This window comes from Nuphar pumila, chromosome 10, assembly GCF_984573655.1.
Source record: "Nuphar pumila chromosome 10, dmNupPumi1.hap1.1, whole genome shotgun sequence".
NCBI classification, from domain to species: Eukaryota; Viridiplantae; Streptophyta; class Magnoliopsida; order Nymphaeales; family Nymphaeaceae; genus Nuphar; species Nuphar pumila.
The window spans coordinates 2,112,426-2,128,121 of record NC_143258.1 but is presented as its reverse complement, the minus strand read 5'-3'; the positions used below and the strand labels follow the sequence as shown (position 1 = coordinate 2,128,121).

The 15,696-nt window shown below is 38.0% G+C and overlaps 1 protein-coding gene across 1 annotated transcript; it reads right to left on the bottom strand.

Moving 5' to 3' along the window:
- Nucleotides 1-1,913: 1,913 nt before the first annotated feature.
- LOC149823222 (universal stress protein PHOS32-like) lies at nt 1,914-6,581 on the bottom strand. Its single transcript, XM_090019990.1, has 4 exons — nt 6,324-6,581; nt 6,113-6,222; nt 5,864-5,982; nt 1,914-2,135 (listed from the first exon to the last, which is right to left on the bottom strand). The coding sequence occupies exons 1-4, from the start codon at nt 6,496-6,498 to the stop codon at nt 2,048-2,050; spliced, it is 492 nt and encodes a 163-aa protein (XP_089876116.1). The 5' UTR covers nt 6,499-6,581; the 3' UTR covers nt 1,914-2,047.
- Between the last annotated feature and the right edge of the window lie 9,115 nt (nt 6,582-15,696).

Below are 15,696 nucleotides of genomic sequence, written 5' to 3'. Positions count from 1 at the left end.
ACCGCATCCTACACTAAGGAGTTCTTTTGCGGTTTTATGTATAACAAAAATGCTATATGACCTATGTATATATTAAAAAAAATTGAACCCTATACAATCTTATCGAGCTTTAATGAGCCTAATTCAAGTTGAAGCTCAAGCTTGGCTTGCTCAGACAAAAACTCAAACTTGCCTTGTTTACTAAACAAATGAAGCCCAGCCGAGTTCAAGCTCAAGCTTTGTGGTTTCACTTTTATATAATATGGCCACAAAGAGAAAGAAGCATGACAAAAAACCAGTTTGCCCCCAGCACTGTATAAGAGAGATCAGTCTCACATAACAACAAAGACGTTTTTCCTTTTTTCTTCATCAAGCAAGAAGAAATTTGATCAAATTCAAAACCCTCACTTAATTCAATAAGCACATCGATCTGTAACACTAAAGTGCCACCCATTTGAAATCAACACAAGAAGTAGGGCTGGGAACGATACAAACAGCTACCTGTTCCACAGCTCCCGTCAGGGACTGGTCTTGGTGAGCCGAGCTATGAGCCAGTTCGTTTAGGTATCCTAACCGAGCATGAATACAGGAAGCTTGGCTGGCTCGGTTCACGCAGGATCGTTTTATATATATTTTATACATATATTATTATATTATATATCTTATTCAATTTTAAAGAACATTAAAAAATAAGTTTTTCTTTTTTAATGATCCAGCTCGGTCTCTGCTCGGCGGGTGGTGACAAGCTTACAAGGCAAGCCCAAGCAAGGGTTTACCCTTAATAGAGCCTGAACAGGGCGAGCTCGGCTCATTTACCAACCCTGGTCAAGAAGCATTGCACCTTAGCTCAAAAACAATAAAAACACATATACAAAACAAAGTATGGAGACCAAATGAAAATCAGAGCATGAAGCATGAAAAAGAAGACGAAATGAAAGGAACACATTTGAATACATATAATGTAAATATGAAAACACCAAGAATAATATTAAAGAATAGGCCATCATTGGTCTCTATCCCAACATGCTGTACTTTACATAAATTTGACAAAGAAAATTCAAAAATTTCTGATGAATTACAATTCAACTTAAAATATCTACATAGCTAGAGAGGCCAAAAAGCTTTCCCACTTAAAATTCTAATCATATTCAGAAAGAATAAAGGAATCAAAAAGGCACAAAAAGAAAATGGAGGAAGCACTTTTTGGCACAACTACCACACACGTGAGTCTTGGCTGCCTGTAGATTGTCTGTTTGTGTCATATTCAAGAAGCTCAAATAACACCAGATGTTTTTTTCAAATGTTTCTTCCAAAACATCGGAAAACAATGGATGACTTATGGGCAATTTCAGTACATCACGCCTGATCTTGCACAATGTAGAAACATTGGCAAAGTTCTGAAATCTTCATGAGATTAAGCGGCACCTTCTCACCTCCACAAGCCAAAACAAGATAAAAACACGAATGACAATAATAATGTGGCTTTCTGTTTGAGAGTCATCCTCTTACCAAAATTTACAGCGTCAGCCCGGGATGACACAGTCTGGCAATCCATGGGATCAGTTATTCCATTTAAAGCATTGGCCTTTCAGCATGAACATATTAATACACTGTCCACACGACTCGCCTTCACTCAAAGTTTGGCCAATTCCATATCTAGCAACGAATCAGGTTGAAGTCCAGCTGAGTCAACAGGGACTTCACAAATTCAGTTCAAGTCGCAGTTAGGCCACCAAGTCCATGTCACACTATCTTGAAACTGAACCAACCCTTGCTGAGTTTCAAATGAAATAGAAAAACAGTCACTCTCGTGAATCATCAATTTGGTAGGGCGGGTTGGGGGGAAAGCGGGTTGGGGGGAAAGCACGAAGACACAAAGTCACCATGTGATATCTTAAAAGAGCAGTAATAGAGAACAAATAATTTGAAGAGTGTAGGCAGATTGATCTTCCTGTATGTTATATTCAACAACCCATTTTGCTTCACAACAGCAACAAGAAACTATATATGCAGTCACTTTAATAAAATGTAAACTTCAAGATTTATTAAACATGTTAGGTACATTTCCTCATGGCTTGAACTTTGGTTCTTTCACTATGGTCACAGGGCATGAAGCATTTGACAGAACGTAATTTGTGACACTCCCCAGCAAGATCCTGTAAATTAGAGAAAAACAGAGTTAAAATATAGGAAGCTCTCATGTACTAAATGAAGCAGTTAATTAGTAGGAAAGGAACTAAGAAACATCATCAAATATTTTAGCATCCAGAAAGGTGAGTTGGACATCAATAAATTTTAGATAAAGTTTCTATGTCCTTTCACAAGAGGTGTATTACACCTTGAGACTTGAGCGAAACCTACATTTCCAGCAATGGCATATATAGTAATGTATACACATGGTAGCACGTTTATGCACTGATTACATCCATAACTGTATAATGACATCTAAAGATTCATGTGCACGTGTGCGTACCTCCCATTGGGCTCGTTAACACAATTATCAACAATTCAACACAACCATGAACCATCAATTTATCAGGATCCTCAGATAATATGAATATCATCACCATCATGTTTCCGCATCAGGTGAAACCATGACCACCGCCAACATTATGTTATGATCACCACCAGAATCAGCATTACTCAAAACATATTATCAGTCATCACAAACCACCCCACTTACCAACAAGACCACCATTGCAATCAACTGACCAACATCATGTCAGCAATCTTCCACTGACTTGTAGTTTTCACAGTCGAGACATAGTCCTTAAATTAGATGATAAAAATGTGCACCGGCCTAGCCTATTCAATGTGTTGGTTCTTTCATACCTGGGATGGGGCAAGCCTCTCCTACGTGTAGTGTACCACATCATACTCATGGCTAAATTTATAAGTATGTTGGTTTGCTCTCATTGGAGATCTTTTTCTAACTCACTGCTGGTGGTTGTCCTCTACTGGAAGAGGTGACAAGTGGGTGACTATCTAGTATGTACATAGGCATCACATGAGGCATAGCAATTCTGCTATAGCAATAGCAGCACAATCTTGCTACATCATAGGCCACTTTCCTTACTAGCTGAATTTCAATATATATAATGCCCATGAATGAGAAGGCGCTGCCCCCCTATAACCCCCCGCCAGAGGCGGGCCCCCCTGGACCCGCGCCCGCTGACCACGCAGCGGGACCCGCGCCGGGGGAACCCCCCCCCCCCCCCCCTCCTCTATGGAAAAAAACCCTGAATCAGGCTTCATAACTCATCACCCATCCCCTAATGGGCACAACTTTGACCGAGTCTTATATATATATATATATATATATATATATATATATATATATATATATATATATATATAGCCGAGTCCCCGTGTCCAAAATTTTTGAAATTGCACCGCACCCGTGTCGCACCCGCACCCATGTGACATAGGTCATAGGCTGTTTCCCTTACTAGCTGATTTCACTATGTACAATGCCAGTGAATGAGACCATGCCTGTTGGACATGATAAAAAATAGGACATTTCTGATGGCTCCATCAGTCCTTTTGAAACATTATGATTATATCTTTCATGTACCTCTTTCAGCAAAAGGATCCACTGGAATTCAATGGCAAAATCATAAATACAGTATACCAGGACTATGCTTTCATTACTCTCTTCAAGTACACATACGAAGGTGGTGTATCACATGTGTCAAAAGAGATGCATGCACTGTCACAACAGCAAGGTTATCCACTGATCTTTTTATATATGTGTTTATGGAAAAAATAACAAGGTGAATAAAAAGCACAGTACCAAATTCCTCACGTTTATCTTATAAGGTAATGGATCCCAACCAAGGTTGCCAGACTGGGAAGCGGAAGCGGGAAACTATACGGGAAGCGGAAGCGAGAAATGATGCAATTTAAAATGTATAGGAAGCGGGAAGCGAGGAATAAAAAATATATATAATAATTGAATGTGAATCATAATGAAACACAAATAAAAGCTAAAATAAAAGTGACTAATATTAAATTTCATTATTTTTTAGTGTAAGAATTAAATTTTTAACAAAATTTAAAAATGATGATTACAATTTAGAGAAAGCACATGGAAGTGAGTGAGAAGAGTGAGAGAAAACACAAAAAACAAGAAAAGTTGAGTAAGAGAACATATAAGATGAATAAATGAAGTGTGTAGAAAGCATAGGAAAAGCGTGGGGGAATCGATGTTCTCATCAAGTTTCGGAAGCGAGGAGTATCGTGCTTCCGAAGCGAGTTTCCGGGAAGCGAGCTTCCCACCTATCTAAGAAGCTTCCGGTAACAGCCAAGTTGCATCATGATGGATCAAGTCGAGCAACATAATAAGGTGCTATTTATATGGGGGCCATGCATGTTGAGAAATGCAATATTATGTATCTCTAATGTGGGTTATACCCATTTATGTATTTCTGTGTATGTGTAAGGGTGATTCTGTATTTTAGCCCTCAAAAGTGTAGTAGTCAAAGTAAGAGGCTCATACTGGTCCAAAAATAGTTTTAGTGGTGTAGCAAGGGTTCCAACCCCTATATGTTGCATTATTCTTTGGTCTTTACAGGTGAATGAAGTTTCTCTTTGTGGTTCTTTCTCTCTATGCTCTCTTCATCTTCATCTTCTCTTGCTTTGCTTTGATAATGCTAAGGCATCAAGTCACTGATTTTGTCACCACCTTAGAAAGTGATGTACTCATGCCTCTCGACTCAAAAAGAGCTATTTCTAAAATTCATCAGACAATCCACCGAAGCAACTAATTGAGCCCCCTCAGTCAGGATCTATTTCCATCCCTGATCTCTATGGATGGATCAAGCCAAAACAGACATTTGAAATGCTTGGCCTGACTGAGGCTAGTTAAGGTCTGAAACAGTCAATTATACAAATCAACATGAAACTCATGGATTTAGCATGGATTCTGGAATTACACACAAGTCCACTTAAAAGGCCGATAGCCAAAGACTGAGTCAGTCAATTTTGCGAGTCACCATGGAACTCATGGATTAGGTGCGGACTCTAGCAACCATACACAAGTCCATCACAAACTCAATTCCCCCATTTTCTCTAAGACAAAACACAAACCCATCACAAAAGCTGTTCTAGATCATTAACATTGCCAAATCCCACCAGGGTCGCCCAATTGGCAGCGGGCCTCGGGAGAAGGTTCTGACCCCTCTGTCCCAGGTTCGACTCCTACTGGGTGTGCGGGTGCCTTTAACTGGTAGGCTCCGTAAGGGCTTGGGTGTCGGTAACCCCACACCGGGTTAACCTAGGGCTCATTAAGCGACCCGGTTATCGAGTGGGTTCCTCGCCATAAAAAACACTGCCAAATCCCAGAAGCTAACATTCACATCCATCCGTCCGATGCACAAGTTTGCAACTCCTACGCAGTCTTCGAATTTACCTGACGTAACCCACCCATCCAAGCGCATTGGCTGAAATGAAATATTGCTCTGTATTGTGCCTCACACTGGCAATATCCCTTCAATCCCATTCTTCTGGATAAGGGGATGTTCAGATGCACCCACTTTCCAGAAAACAGGATAAACTGCGAAATGAATGTCATTCTCAATCTGACCCCATTTTCTGGAAAATGGTGTGTACCAGAACAAACCAACAAATTATCCTCCCACTTCTTTGGTCGAGATGGATCAGATATTCATATAGCCCAAATCTTACCAACTGATGATCAAAAGAAGAAACAACAACAAAAACAACAAAAACAAAAACAAACCCCATAATCGAGTTTTTCATTTTTCCTTTCCTTTTCTTCTAACCAATTACATAGTAATAAAAATAAAACAAGCCTGATGGTGATGAAATGATCATTTTTACTCTTTATTTTGTAAAAGAGAAAAAAAAAGTTTGGGGATCTCACCTTTGGATCTGTCCTAGCCCTCGGCTGCCCATCACCAAGGAGTCGAGCCTCAGATCCCCCACTGCATCACACAGCTTCTCCCTCGCATCCCCCCAATATATCTTCGTCACGATCGTCACCTAAGAATGCCACCACCCATCAATCAAAAACCACAAAATTAACAAGGAAACGAACAAACCAGTTCGGTTGAAAAAAAAAAACAAAAAGAAAAAAACCCAACAATCGAAAAAAAAGAAAGAGGCCACATACCTCCTTCTGCCTCGCAACAGTATCAAGCAAGTCCAAGACTTCTGCGTCGGGCGTGACGTCGTATTGCTTCATCGAGTTGGGGTCTCTGAATTCCGCCAGGGGAATCAAAGCTGTGAGGGAAAAAAAAAAAGACCACCAACATCACCAAATCGATCTCAGACTAATCCTATCAAAACAAGAGAGAGAAAGAGAGGGTGTTGGTGGTGGTTACTGGATCCGGACTGTGCCCAGAGGACGTTGCGAGCCTCTCCACCCTTGCTGGGCTTGACGTGGATGAGGAAGAGGGTCTCCCCCTTCTCCAGCAGATTGTCCACTGCCCACTGCAACGCCAGCTTGCTGCTCTTCGAGTAGTCAAGCGCTACCCCGATCTTCCTATCACCCGTCATCCTCTGTGTGTGTGTTCTCTGCTATCTGCTCTCTGAAACAGAAATGGTAGACAGAGTGTGCCGTATTCAGGTTGTTTTATGACGCCTCTTGGTGCATACTTTCCCTAGCATTTATTCCTTTGAACTAGGGAATGCCGATGCACCCATGATGGAGACCTCATGTACCAATGATTCGTGGACTCGAGGATCGGACTCGTTTTTTTTTTCAAAAAATGAGGTAGGAAGACACAGATTTTTAATTTTGTAAACAATAAAAATTATTTTTTGAATATTTTAATATTAAATATTTTAACTTTACACATACCCGGGTCGTCAGAGTGGCAGTAGGCTTGGGGTGAAGGTGCTGATGCCTTCGTCCCAGATTCGACTCCCACCGGGTGTGGGTGCATTTAACAAGTGTGCTCAGTAAGGGCTTGGGTGTTGGTGACCCCACCTACGGTTTACCTTTCAGAGGGGTTGGGTTCTTGATGAGGGTTTCTTGTCATAAAAAAACATTAAATATAAATTGTTTATTAAAATAAAATTAAAGTAGAATAAAATATTATTAAAACTATTAAAATACTATCATGTGTCGTGTTCATGACTGTGTGTCTCTATCTCTCCACTCATCTCTACTGGCGGTGCGGCCAGCAGTGCTCTCTCTCTTGTTCAGCTGTTGTTGAGTGAACCTTAACCTGATTTTAGGGTTAGGGTTTGTTAAATCCATTTTTTTATATGATTCTTACTTTCTTAACTTATTGAGAGAATGTTGCTAAATTCAATAGTTTTTTATATACTTTAGTTTTTAAAGATTTTATATTTTAATTTTTAAAATTTATTAAGTGAATGATGTTAATTATGATTTTTTTTAATATGCTTTAGATTTTAAAGATTTTATATTTTAAAAAATATATATATATATTTATGGAGGGAAGATGTAATATACCAGTTCCCTACTAACAGAATTTTTTTGTACAAAATTAATATGATTCAGTTTAACAGGATACATGATCAGATGTTATGACCAAAAACCTAGCGTAATCCTGGATAAATCCACCCGCCGAAAGGTTCATCTCGGGTCAAAAATTGAGCTTAGTGAGCCAAGTTACAAGCCAGCCAGTTTAGGTAAATGATTCGAGCATGAACATGGCAAGCTCTGCTGGACTTAGTTCGTATAAGCTTGTTTTATATATTATATATTTAATTATTTTATATTTTATACGTAATACACATAATATATATGTTTTATACATGTATTATTTATATATTTTATATTTTATATATAATCATGCTTAAAAATACACTTAAAAAGTAAATTTTTTTTAGAAAATGAGTCAGCTTGTGATAAACTTATAAAGCTCGACTCATAATGAGCTGAGCCCAAACAGCGGTGTGCCCTTAATTAATGAGCCAAGCCCAAGCTTGGTTCGTTAGGCTCGTTAACCAGACCTACTGCTTCACTACATCTCTATATTGAGAGGTCACATAAGCTGTGAAGGTGGCAATACCAATAACAATTGAGTAAGGGCACGTTTGAAAGTGAAAAAGATGTAGGAAAAATTATACAAAATAAAAAATCCATACTGTTTTTTCCACCATTCCGAACGAGATAAAATTTATCTTTGAAGGAGTTTTTCTAAAAGTACACTTTTTATAGGAAACATTCATCCATGTTGAGAGGTGAAGGAATGTTTTCTACCAACAGAAAATGGTGAGGTCCACTCCCCACTGAAAAGTGGTAGAACGTGATTTGATGCACACAGTTATGGTGCGTAAAACTTGAATGTATATATTCACTAAATGTGAGCTATTAAATACATATGTTTACATACAATAACAAAATGCTTTTACGGAAGTGCGCTAACTGGCTTTTCCAGATTTGTAGGCTTTTCTTGTGAACTAACTCGAAACTCGAATTTGAATTCAAGTTTGAATTCAAATTCGATTTGCCCTCAGCAAGCTAACTTGATTTGTTTCTCTGATTCGTAGACTGAATTTGTGAGCTAAGATTTTGAATTTGAATACTCCCCCTCAAGTTGGGCGTGTGGATCATACACACCCAACTTGGTCTTGAGATCCGAAAACGCTGGTTGGTGAAGTGCCTTGGTGAATATATCAGCTAGCTGAGATGAGGTATGAACATAATACGTTTGGATGGAACCATTTTGAATCTTGTCTCGAACAAGGTGACAATCGAGCTTAATGTGTTTTGTTTGTTCATGAAACACTGGATTTGTAGCAATATGTAGAGTTGCTTGATTGTCACAATATAACCGCATTGGTTGAATGTGATTGACATCCAAATCGGAGAGAAGATATTTCAGCCAAGTAAGCTCGCAGCTGGTGGTGGCCATAGACCGATATTCAGCTTCAGTTGAAGATCGGGAAACTGTAGTTTGTTTCTTGGTGCTCCAAGGCAATAGACTTGTGTTGAGCATCGTGCAAAATCCAGTTATGGAACGTCGGGTGATTGGGCATGCAGCCCAATCAGAGTCGCAATAACCAATGAGTTGTAGAGGACTTGTGCTTGATAAAAGAATTCCTTGCCCTGGGGTATTCTTTAAATATCTGACAAGACGAAGAGTTGCATCCATATGCGGTTGTCGAGGTGTGCCCATAAATTGACTGAGATTATGCACCACATACATTATATTCGGTCTGGTTATTGTAAGATAAATAAGCTTCCCAACAAGTCTTCTATATGCACTCTCATCTTGAAGTTGACGTCCAGTATCAAGAGTAAGTTTATGAAGAGGATCCATTGAAATGGACGATGGTCGAGCACCTAGATAACCAACTTGATCAATGATGTCAAGGGTATATTTGCGTTGAGATATAAATATTCCTTTTTGCGATCGTGTCACTTTAATACCAAGAAAGTATTTCAGCACTCCAAGGTCTTTGAGTTGGAACTGACGGTTGATATTGGCCTTGATGAACTGGATGTATTCGAGATCATTTTCAGCTAAAATGATGTTGTCTACATATATTAAGACCAATATAATTGAAACACCTCTTTTGAATGAAAATAGTGAATAATCGGCCTTGGATTGAGTAAATCCTAATTTGATCAAATAGCATGATAATTTGGAGAACCAGTTGTGGGATGATTGCTTGAGACCGTATATAGACTTGTGTAGTCTACAGACGAGGTTCTCCCCCTTTCGTGAAAAACCCGGCGGAACCTGCATATATACTTCTTCATGTAAGTCTCCATGGAGGAATGCGTTATTCACATCGATCTAATAGAGATGCCAATTTCGGATGGCTGCGACAGCAAGAAGGCACCTGACAGTGGTGATTTTAGCAATTGGCGCATATGTGTCATGATAGTCCAGTCCATAGATTTGTGTGAATCCTCGCGCTGCTAGTCGAGCCTTGTGACGTTCAATGGACCCGTCTGATTTATATTTCATTTTATAGACCCATTTGCAGCTTATGGCTTGTTTGTCTAGAGGCAGAGGTACCAACGACCAAGTGTGATTGTCTTCCAAAGCACGAATTTCCTTTGCCATTGTGTTATGCCAATGTTGATGTTTTATGGCTTGGGTGAAACTCTTAGGATCTGTGGTTTGAGTGATGGCTGCAAGGAAAACTTGATGGGATGGTGAAAATCTATTGTATCTAAAATAATTAGAAATTGGATAACGAGTACCTTTCAGAGTCTCCCTTGAATTCATTGATTGTGAGTGAGCAGTAGCATAACTATATATATAATCAGAGAGGTATGGTGGAGGGTTGCGATGACGTGCCGACCAGTGGGATTGAGCTGAGGTTGAATCATGATGAGAAATATGGTGGTTGGGTTCTGGTCTTGGTGAATATGGTATGGTGACTAGATTAGGCTCCATTTCAGTTGAATCTGGCAACGGTTTGGGGATGACATACATATCATCGTTGGAGTCACAATTATGTTGGAATGGAAAATTGTTTTCATAAAATTTTACATCACGGCTTATAAAAATATTTTGGTTGTCGAGATCATATAATTTATAACCCTTTTTTACCATAAGGATATCCAATAAATATGCATTTTTGGGCACAAGCATCGAATTTGTGAGTTGCGTGTATATTGTGTGCATAACATAAGCATTCAAATATCCTAAGGTGGTTGTAATTTGACATTTTTTTGTATAAGATCTCATATGGTGATTTTCCATTGAGTGGTTGTGATGGGATTCAATTTATGAGGTAGACTGCGGTAAGTATACATTCTCCCCAAAACTTGATAGATAAATTTCCTTGAAATCTTAGTGCACGGGCAATGTTGAGCAAATCTCTATGTTTGCATTCAACGACCCCATTTTGTTGAGGCGTTGCAACACAACTATGTTGGTGATTGATCCCCTTTTTTGGCCAAAAACATAATCATTTCATTCGAAAAAAATTCTTTACCATTGGCGAATCGAATGTTTGAAACTTGAGTTTGAAATTGCGTCGAAATGAGAGAAATGAAACGTTGGATAAAATCAAACATTTCATATTTGTAATGCATCAAGTATATCCAAGTGCTTCGACTAAAATCATCGACAATGATGAGAAAATATCGTGCCCCATCTGTGGATGATGTGTGATATGGTCCCCAAATGTCACAATGAATCAATTAAAAAGGTTTGAGAGAGGATATCGAACTTTGAGGAAAGGGTAATCTAGATTGTTTTGCCTTGTGACAAATGGAACAAGGGTCATGAATGATACCAGCTGAAATTTTATTTGAATTAATCAAAGGGCTAATTCTAGAGTTTGACAGGTGTCCAAGTCTGGAGTGCCAAAGAGATGAATTGACATTAAAAGAAACTTTACCATCCATCTTGAAGATATATAGTTCATTATGCATCCTACCCACTCCAATCTTCATCTTCAGGTGAAGGTCCTACAAAATACAGTGATTTTTCATGAATATGACTTCACAGTTATTATCTCGAATGAGTTTTCTGATGGATATTAGATTGAACTGAAAATTTGATATGCATAAGACATTTGATAGGGTGATGTTGGGTGATAGCTCGACATTGCCAGAATGTGTGACTTGACTGGTTGACCCATTAGGCATGCCTACAGGTGGACATTTGGATGGTATAGGAGATATTAGGTTATGAATATTGTTAGTCATATGGTTGATTGCACCAGTGTCTATGACCATATTTGGCTTGTGGACAAAAAAGCAAATTTGGGTTGAGAGGAGATTATACCTGCAAGGTTTGCTACAGGGTTTGGGTTACCTTAACTTATGAGAGCCATGATTTTCTCGTAATGATTTGGAGTGAATTGTGATTGGGTTTTCTCAACATTGACATTGGCGGTGTTGACGTAGGCTCGTGTTGAAGAAGATTCTCCTTGGTGTGGTGGGAATCCATTAATAAAGAAGCATTTTGCCTTGATATGATCAAGTTTCCCGCAATGTTCGCATTTTGGTCTAGGGCGATTTTGACGTCCTCTATTATTAACTTCTCGGCTGGGAAACGTCTTAATGGCAACTGCAATTTCAGTTGGTGCACCGACTGATTCGAACATTGATATACTCCTTACGTCACGTTGTCGCTCTTCTTGAATAACTAATGCATATGTCTTGGCGACAGAAGGCATAGGCTCCATGAGAAGGAGTTGGCTACGAATGGTACTAAAACTATCATTGAGTCCCATAAGAAATTGAATGAGACGTCCTTGTTGTTGTATGTCATTAAAAAACTTCATAGCTCCACATGAACATGTGGCTATCGGAATATACGTGGATAACTTGTCCCACATTCCCTTGAGTTTATTGAAGTACGTGGATACAGAGCTTTGCATTTGCTTATGATTGATTATCTTGTGCTGGATTTGATAAATTCAGGGGCCGTTTGACTGAGAGAATCGGTCTCCAAGTTCATTCCAGGCTTCCGTTGCAGTTTCGTCATATATCATGCTTGCCACAAGGTCCTTGTGAATAGCATTGAGGATCCACGAAAGTACCATGTTGTTGCATCTTTTTCAGGTAGTTGCATCAGGCGAGGATGAGTCAGACTTTGGAATAGATCCATCAACAAAGATGAGTTTATTCTTTGTGTTGAGGGCCATATACATGGTCCAATGCCATATATGAAAGTTTTCTCCAATTAGCGAATGTGAGACCAGACTAGTTCCAGGGCTATCGGATGGGTGAAGATAGAACACTGAATTTGAGCTCGACGAAGACGTTGATGAAGTTGAATTGCTGTATGAAAATGTTGAGCTTGACGCCATTGATAGTGCTCAATTATCAGAAGGCTCTGATACCATGAAAAGTGGTAGAACGTGATTTGATGCACACAGTTATGGTGCGTAAAACTTGAATGTATATATTCACTAAATATGAGCTATTAAATACATATGTTTACATATAGTAACAAAATGCTTTTACAGAAGTGCGCTAACTGGCTTTTCCAGATTTGTAGGCTTTTCTTGTGAACTAACTCGAAACTCGAATTTGAATTCAAATTCGATTTGTCCTCAGCAAGCCAACTTGATTTGTTTCCCTGATTTGTAGGCTGAATTTGTGAGCTGAGATTTTAAATTTGAATACCCACCACCCATCTCACTACATCATACCACTACCACCACCACCTCTCGAAAAACCACCTTTCCCATTTTTCACTATCCTCCACCACATCTATCTCATGATCTAATTTAGAAATATTGGGGTTTTCTAAAAAAAATAATAATTACATTAATTATTTAATTAAGTTAGCCTAAGAGGGTGGGGCGTCCCCCAAGGTGGGTCTCTTCTTGACTAGATATTGGTTTTCAAAATTCAAAGAAAGAAAGAAAGAAAGAAAGAAAGAAGAAGAAAAAATTGCAAAAAAAAAAGTTTTGAAATCCAACTTGTGTTGGACTTTGGAATTCAAAAAAATGAAAGGAACGGGGGGTCGAACAACCCTCTCTCCTCTTATTATGGATTGCTAAGGTAGGCCAATGACTTGCCTTAGCCTTAGCCTTTCTCTTTAAAAAGAAGAGAGCAAGGGGGGCATCCCCACCCTTTTCTCTTTCTTTCTCTCTTCTTATTCAAACTTTGAAGGAGGTTTTAGCAGTCATTAGAGCTGCAATTGAAGGATTCTTAGAGTGGAGGAGACATATAACCCGTTGGAACTCGCATTCGAAGTAGGTACTTCTATAGTATAGACTCAAAAATGGATTTTGGGTACGTAGAGAATGCAAAATCAAAATCAATAGCGATCCATGATTGATCAGCCATATATCTTGTATTAGAGAGTTTTAAATTCTGCATATAATATATTTCATGTTGATATGTTTAAAAATTATCAATTTTTTTAAAAATAATATTTGTTTTGGAGTTTTACCAAAAAACCGATTTCGGGAAATCGTGTAGTATTGTATCTTAAATGCAAATTGGTTTTGATTAAGCATGTTTATTGATTTGTGTGCATGTTTAAATGATGTATGATGTTGAAAATGATGTGAAAAATGTTTTAAATGACCTGAAATAAAATTGATTTTTATTAAATCTCATGTTGTTTCATGAAAATGGTATTTTTCTAAAGACATGAATTAGATCTTGACCAAAGTATGAATTTGATTATGTTTGAAAGCATGCATTGATTTCTTTAACATGTTATAACATCATGTTTGATAGATTATGTGTGTATCATGCTTAGAGATTCATATTAGATGTATTTATATGTGTGTTTTCATGTAGATTGTTAAAATTCAGAAAATAACTATATGTTGTTGGAATTTTCTTAACTAAACAACATCGGTGGAAAATTTTTATCGCTTAAATAAATTAGATTCTGAAGAAATTCTTGTATGTGGGTCATGTACACATGTACACAAAATCCTAGTAAATAGGGCTTGGCTAGAAGGTTCACCATTTGAGGGTTATAGTTTCTGTAACTCGAACCAAAAAATCTAGCGTGTGTACAAAATTGGATCTAGTATGTCCTATCGCAAAAAATCCAATAAATCTGTTTTATAATTTTTTCAGCTGATTTTTAGATATGTGTTGTTAGACATATTGAACATCCCGTGACAAATAAGAAAAAAAATATAACTTTTGTCAATAATTACATAACTTCATTCAAGTTGGTGAGAATATTTTACTTACAGGAAATTAAGACTTGTGTAATTCTCTATCCGGAATATGTTTAAAATGATGGCATAGAGTTTTTCATCCAGAATAGATTTTGTTGAAAGGTAACATATAAACCTATTATAAAAAAAATTGAGAAAATTATAAGCTTCAGAAAGGATGTTGAATAATTGTTTCTTCAGCAAACAAAATTCTACACATGTTGACAGAAAAACTAGTTTCAATACAAGAATTACTATAATAAAAATATAAGAGGTTTTTCAGATTTGTAAATTAAAGATGTTAGGAAACACTTGTAGGTGTTACTCAAAAATTTTTATTGACTTTTAGAACAGTTGGGCGCTTGTAACCTTTGTGATTTGATGCCTATCATGCTCACATGCACATAGATTTGATTACAAGATTGGATCTCGGATTGCATTTTGCTATCAGGTTTGTCTATTAGCTAGCAACCAAAATCTGGTTCCTACCTAAATGGAAGTATGGGTGTCCCTTACCACCGAGGTGGTAAACAAGGTCCTGTGTCAAGTTGAAGGCCCAGGATTGAATCCCTCTACCACATGGGGCATGCAGTTGTTCTGGTAGGAGTCCGCTTAACCTCAGCTTGCCTTTCAAAAAAAAAGAGTATGGGTGTCAATCAGGGCTAGGTCTTATTTTGGGTGATTGCCAGCCAAATATGTCCCATGCCAATTGGGTTGGCCTTGCTTGGTTAGTTTCATTGGTCTGCTTTGTTGGGTCATTTAAAAGTTTTTTCCTTGGATGAGTGGATGAAAAATTTGTACATCCGGAAATTTTTTCCTTGATTTGGTATAGTTCCTTTTCTTTAAATCCCAAATTTCACCTGTGAAGAGTAATGTCTAGACCCTTTATACAAATTTCGCAAATCACAGTCAAAATTTCCTTCGCAAGGCAAAGTCTCATAATAAATTGAAATTTTGTCATTTTGATATTTTCATATTCACATACACACCACTACAAGAAAATGGGGTTTTACTGGCTCAGTATTTGTGCCAGTAAAAACCTTTACTGGCACAAAGTTTAAACAACTTATGATTACTGAAAAAGGAACAAATAACATGAAAAACAATTACTTCACCATATTTGACCATTTGACCTACTCTTCTTCCATTTTCTTCAGCACATCATTGCTTCTG

Excerpts from the sequence above, each read along its gene's own strand:
- LOC149823222 (XM_090019990.1), bottom strand. The coding sequence starts at position 6,498 with ATGACGGGTGATAGGAAGATCGGGGTAGCGCTTGACTACTCGAAGAGC. Across the intron at positions 6,223-6,323 it reads CTGGGCACAGTCCGGATCCA|CTTTGATTCCCCTGGCGGAA; the intron begins GTAACCACCACC and ends TTTCCCTCACAG. Across the intron at positions 2,136-5,863 it reads GGGCTAGGACAGATCCAAAG|GATCTTGCTGGGGAGTGTCA; the intron begins GTGAGATCCCCA and ends TCTAATTTACAG.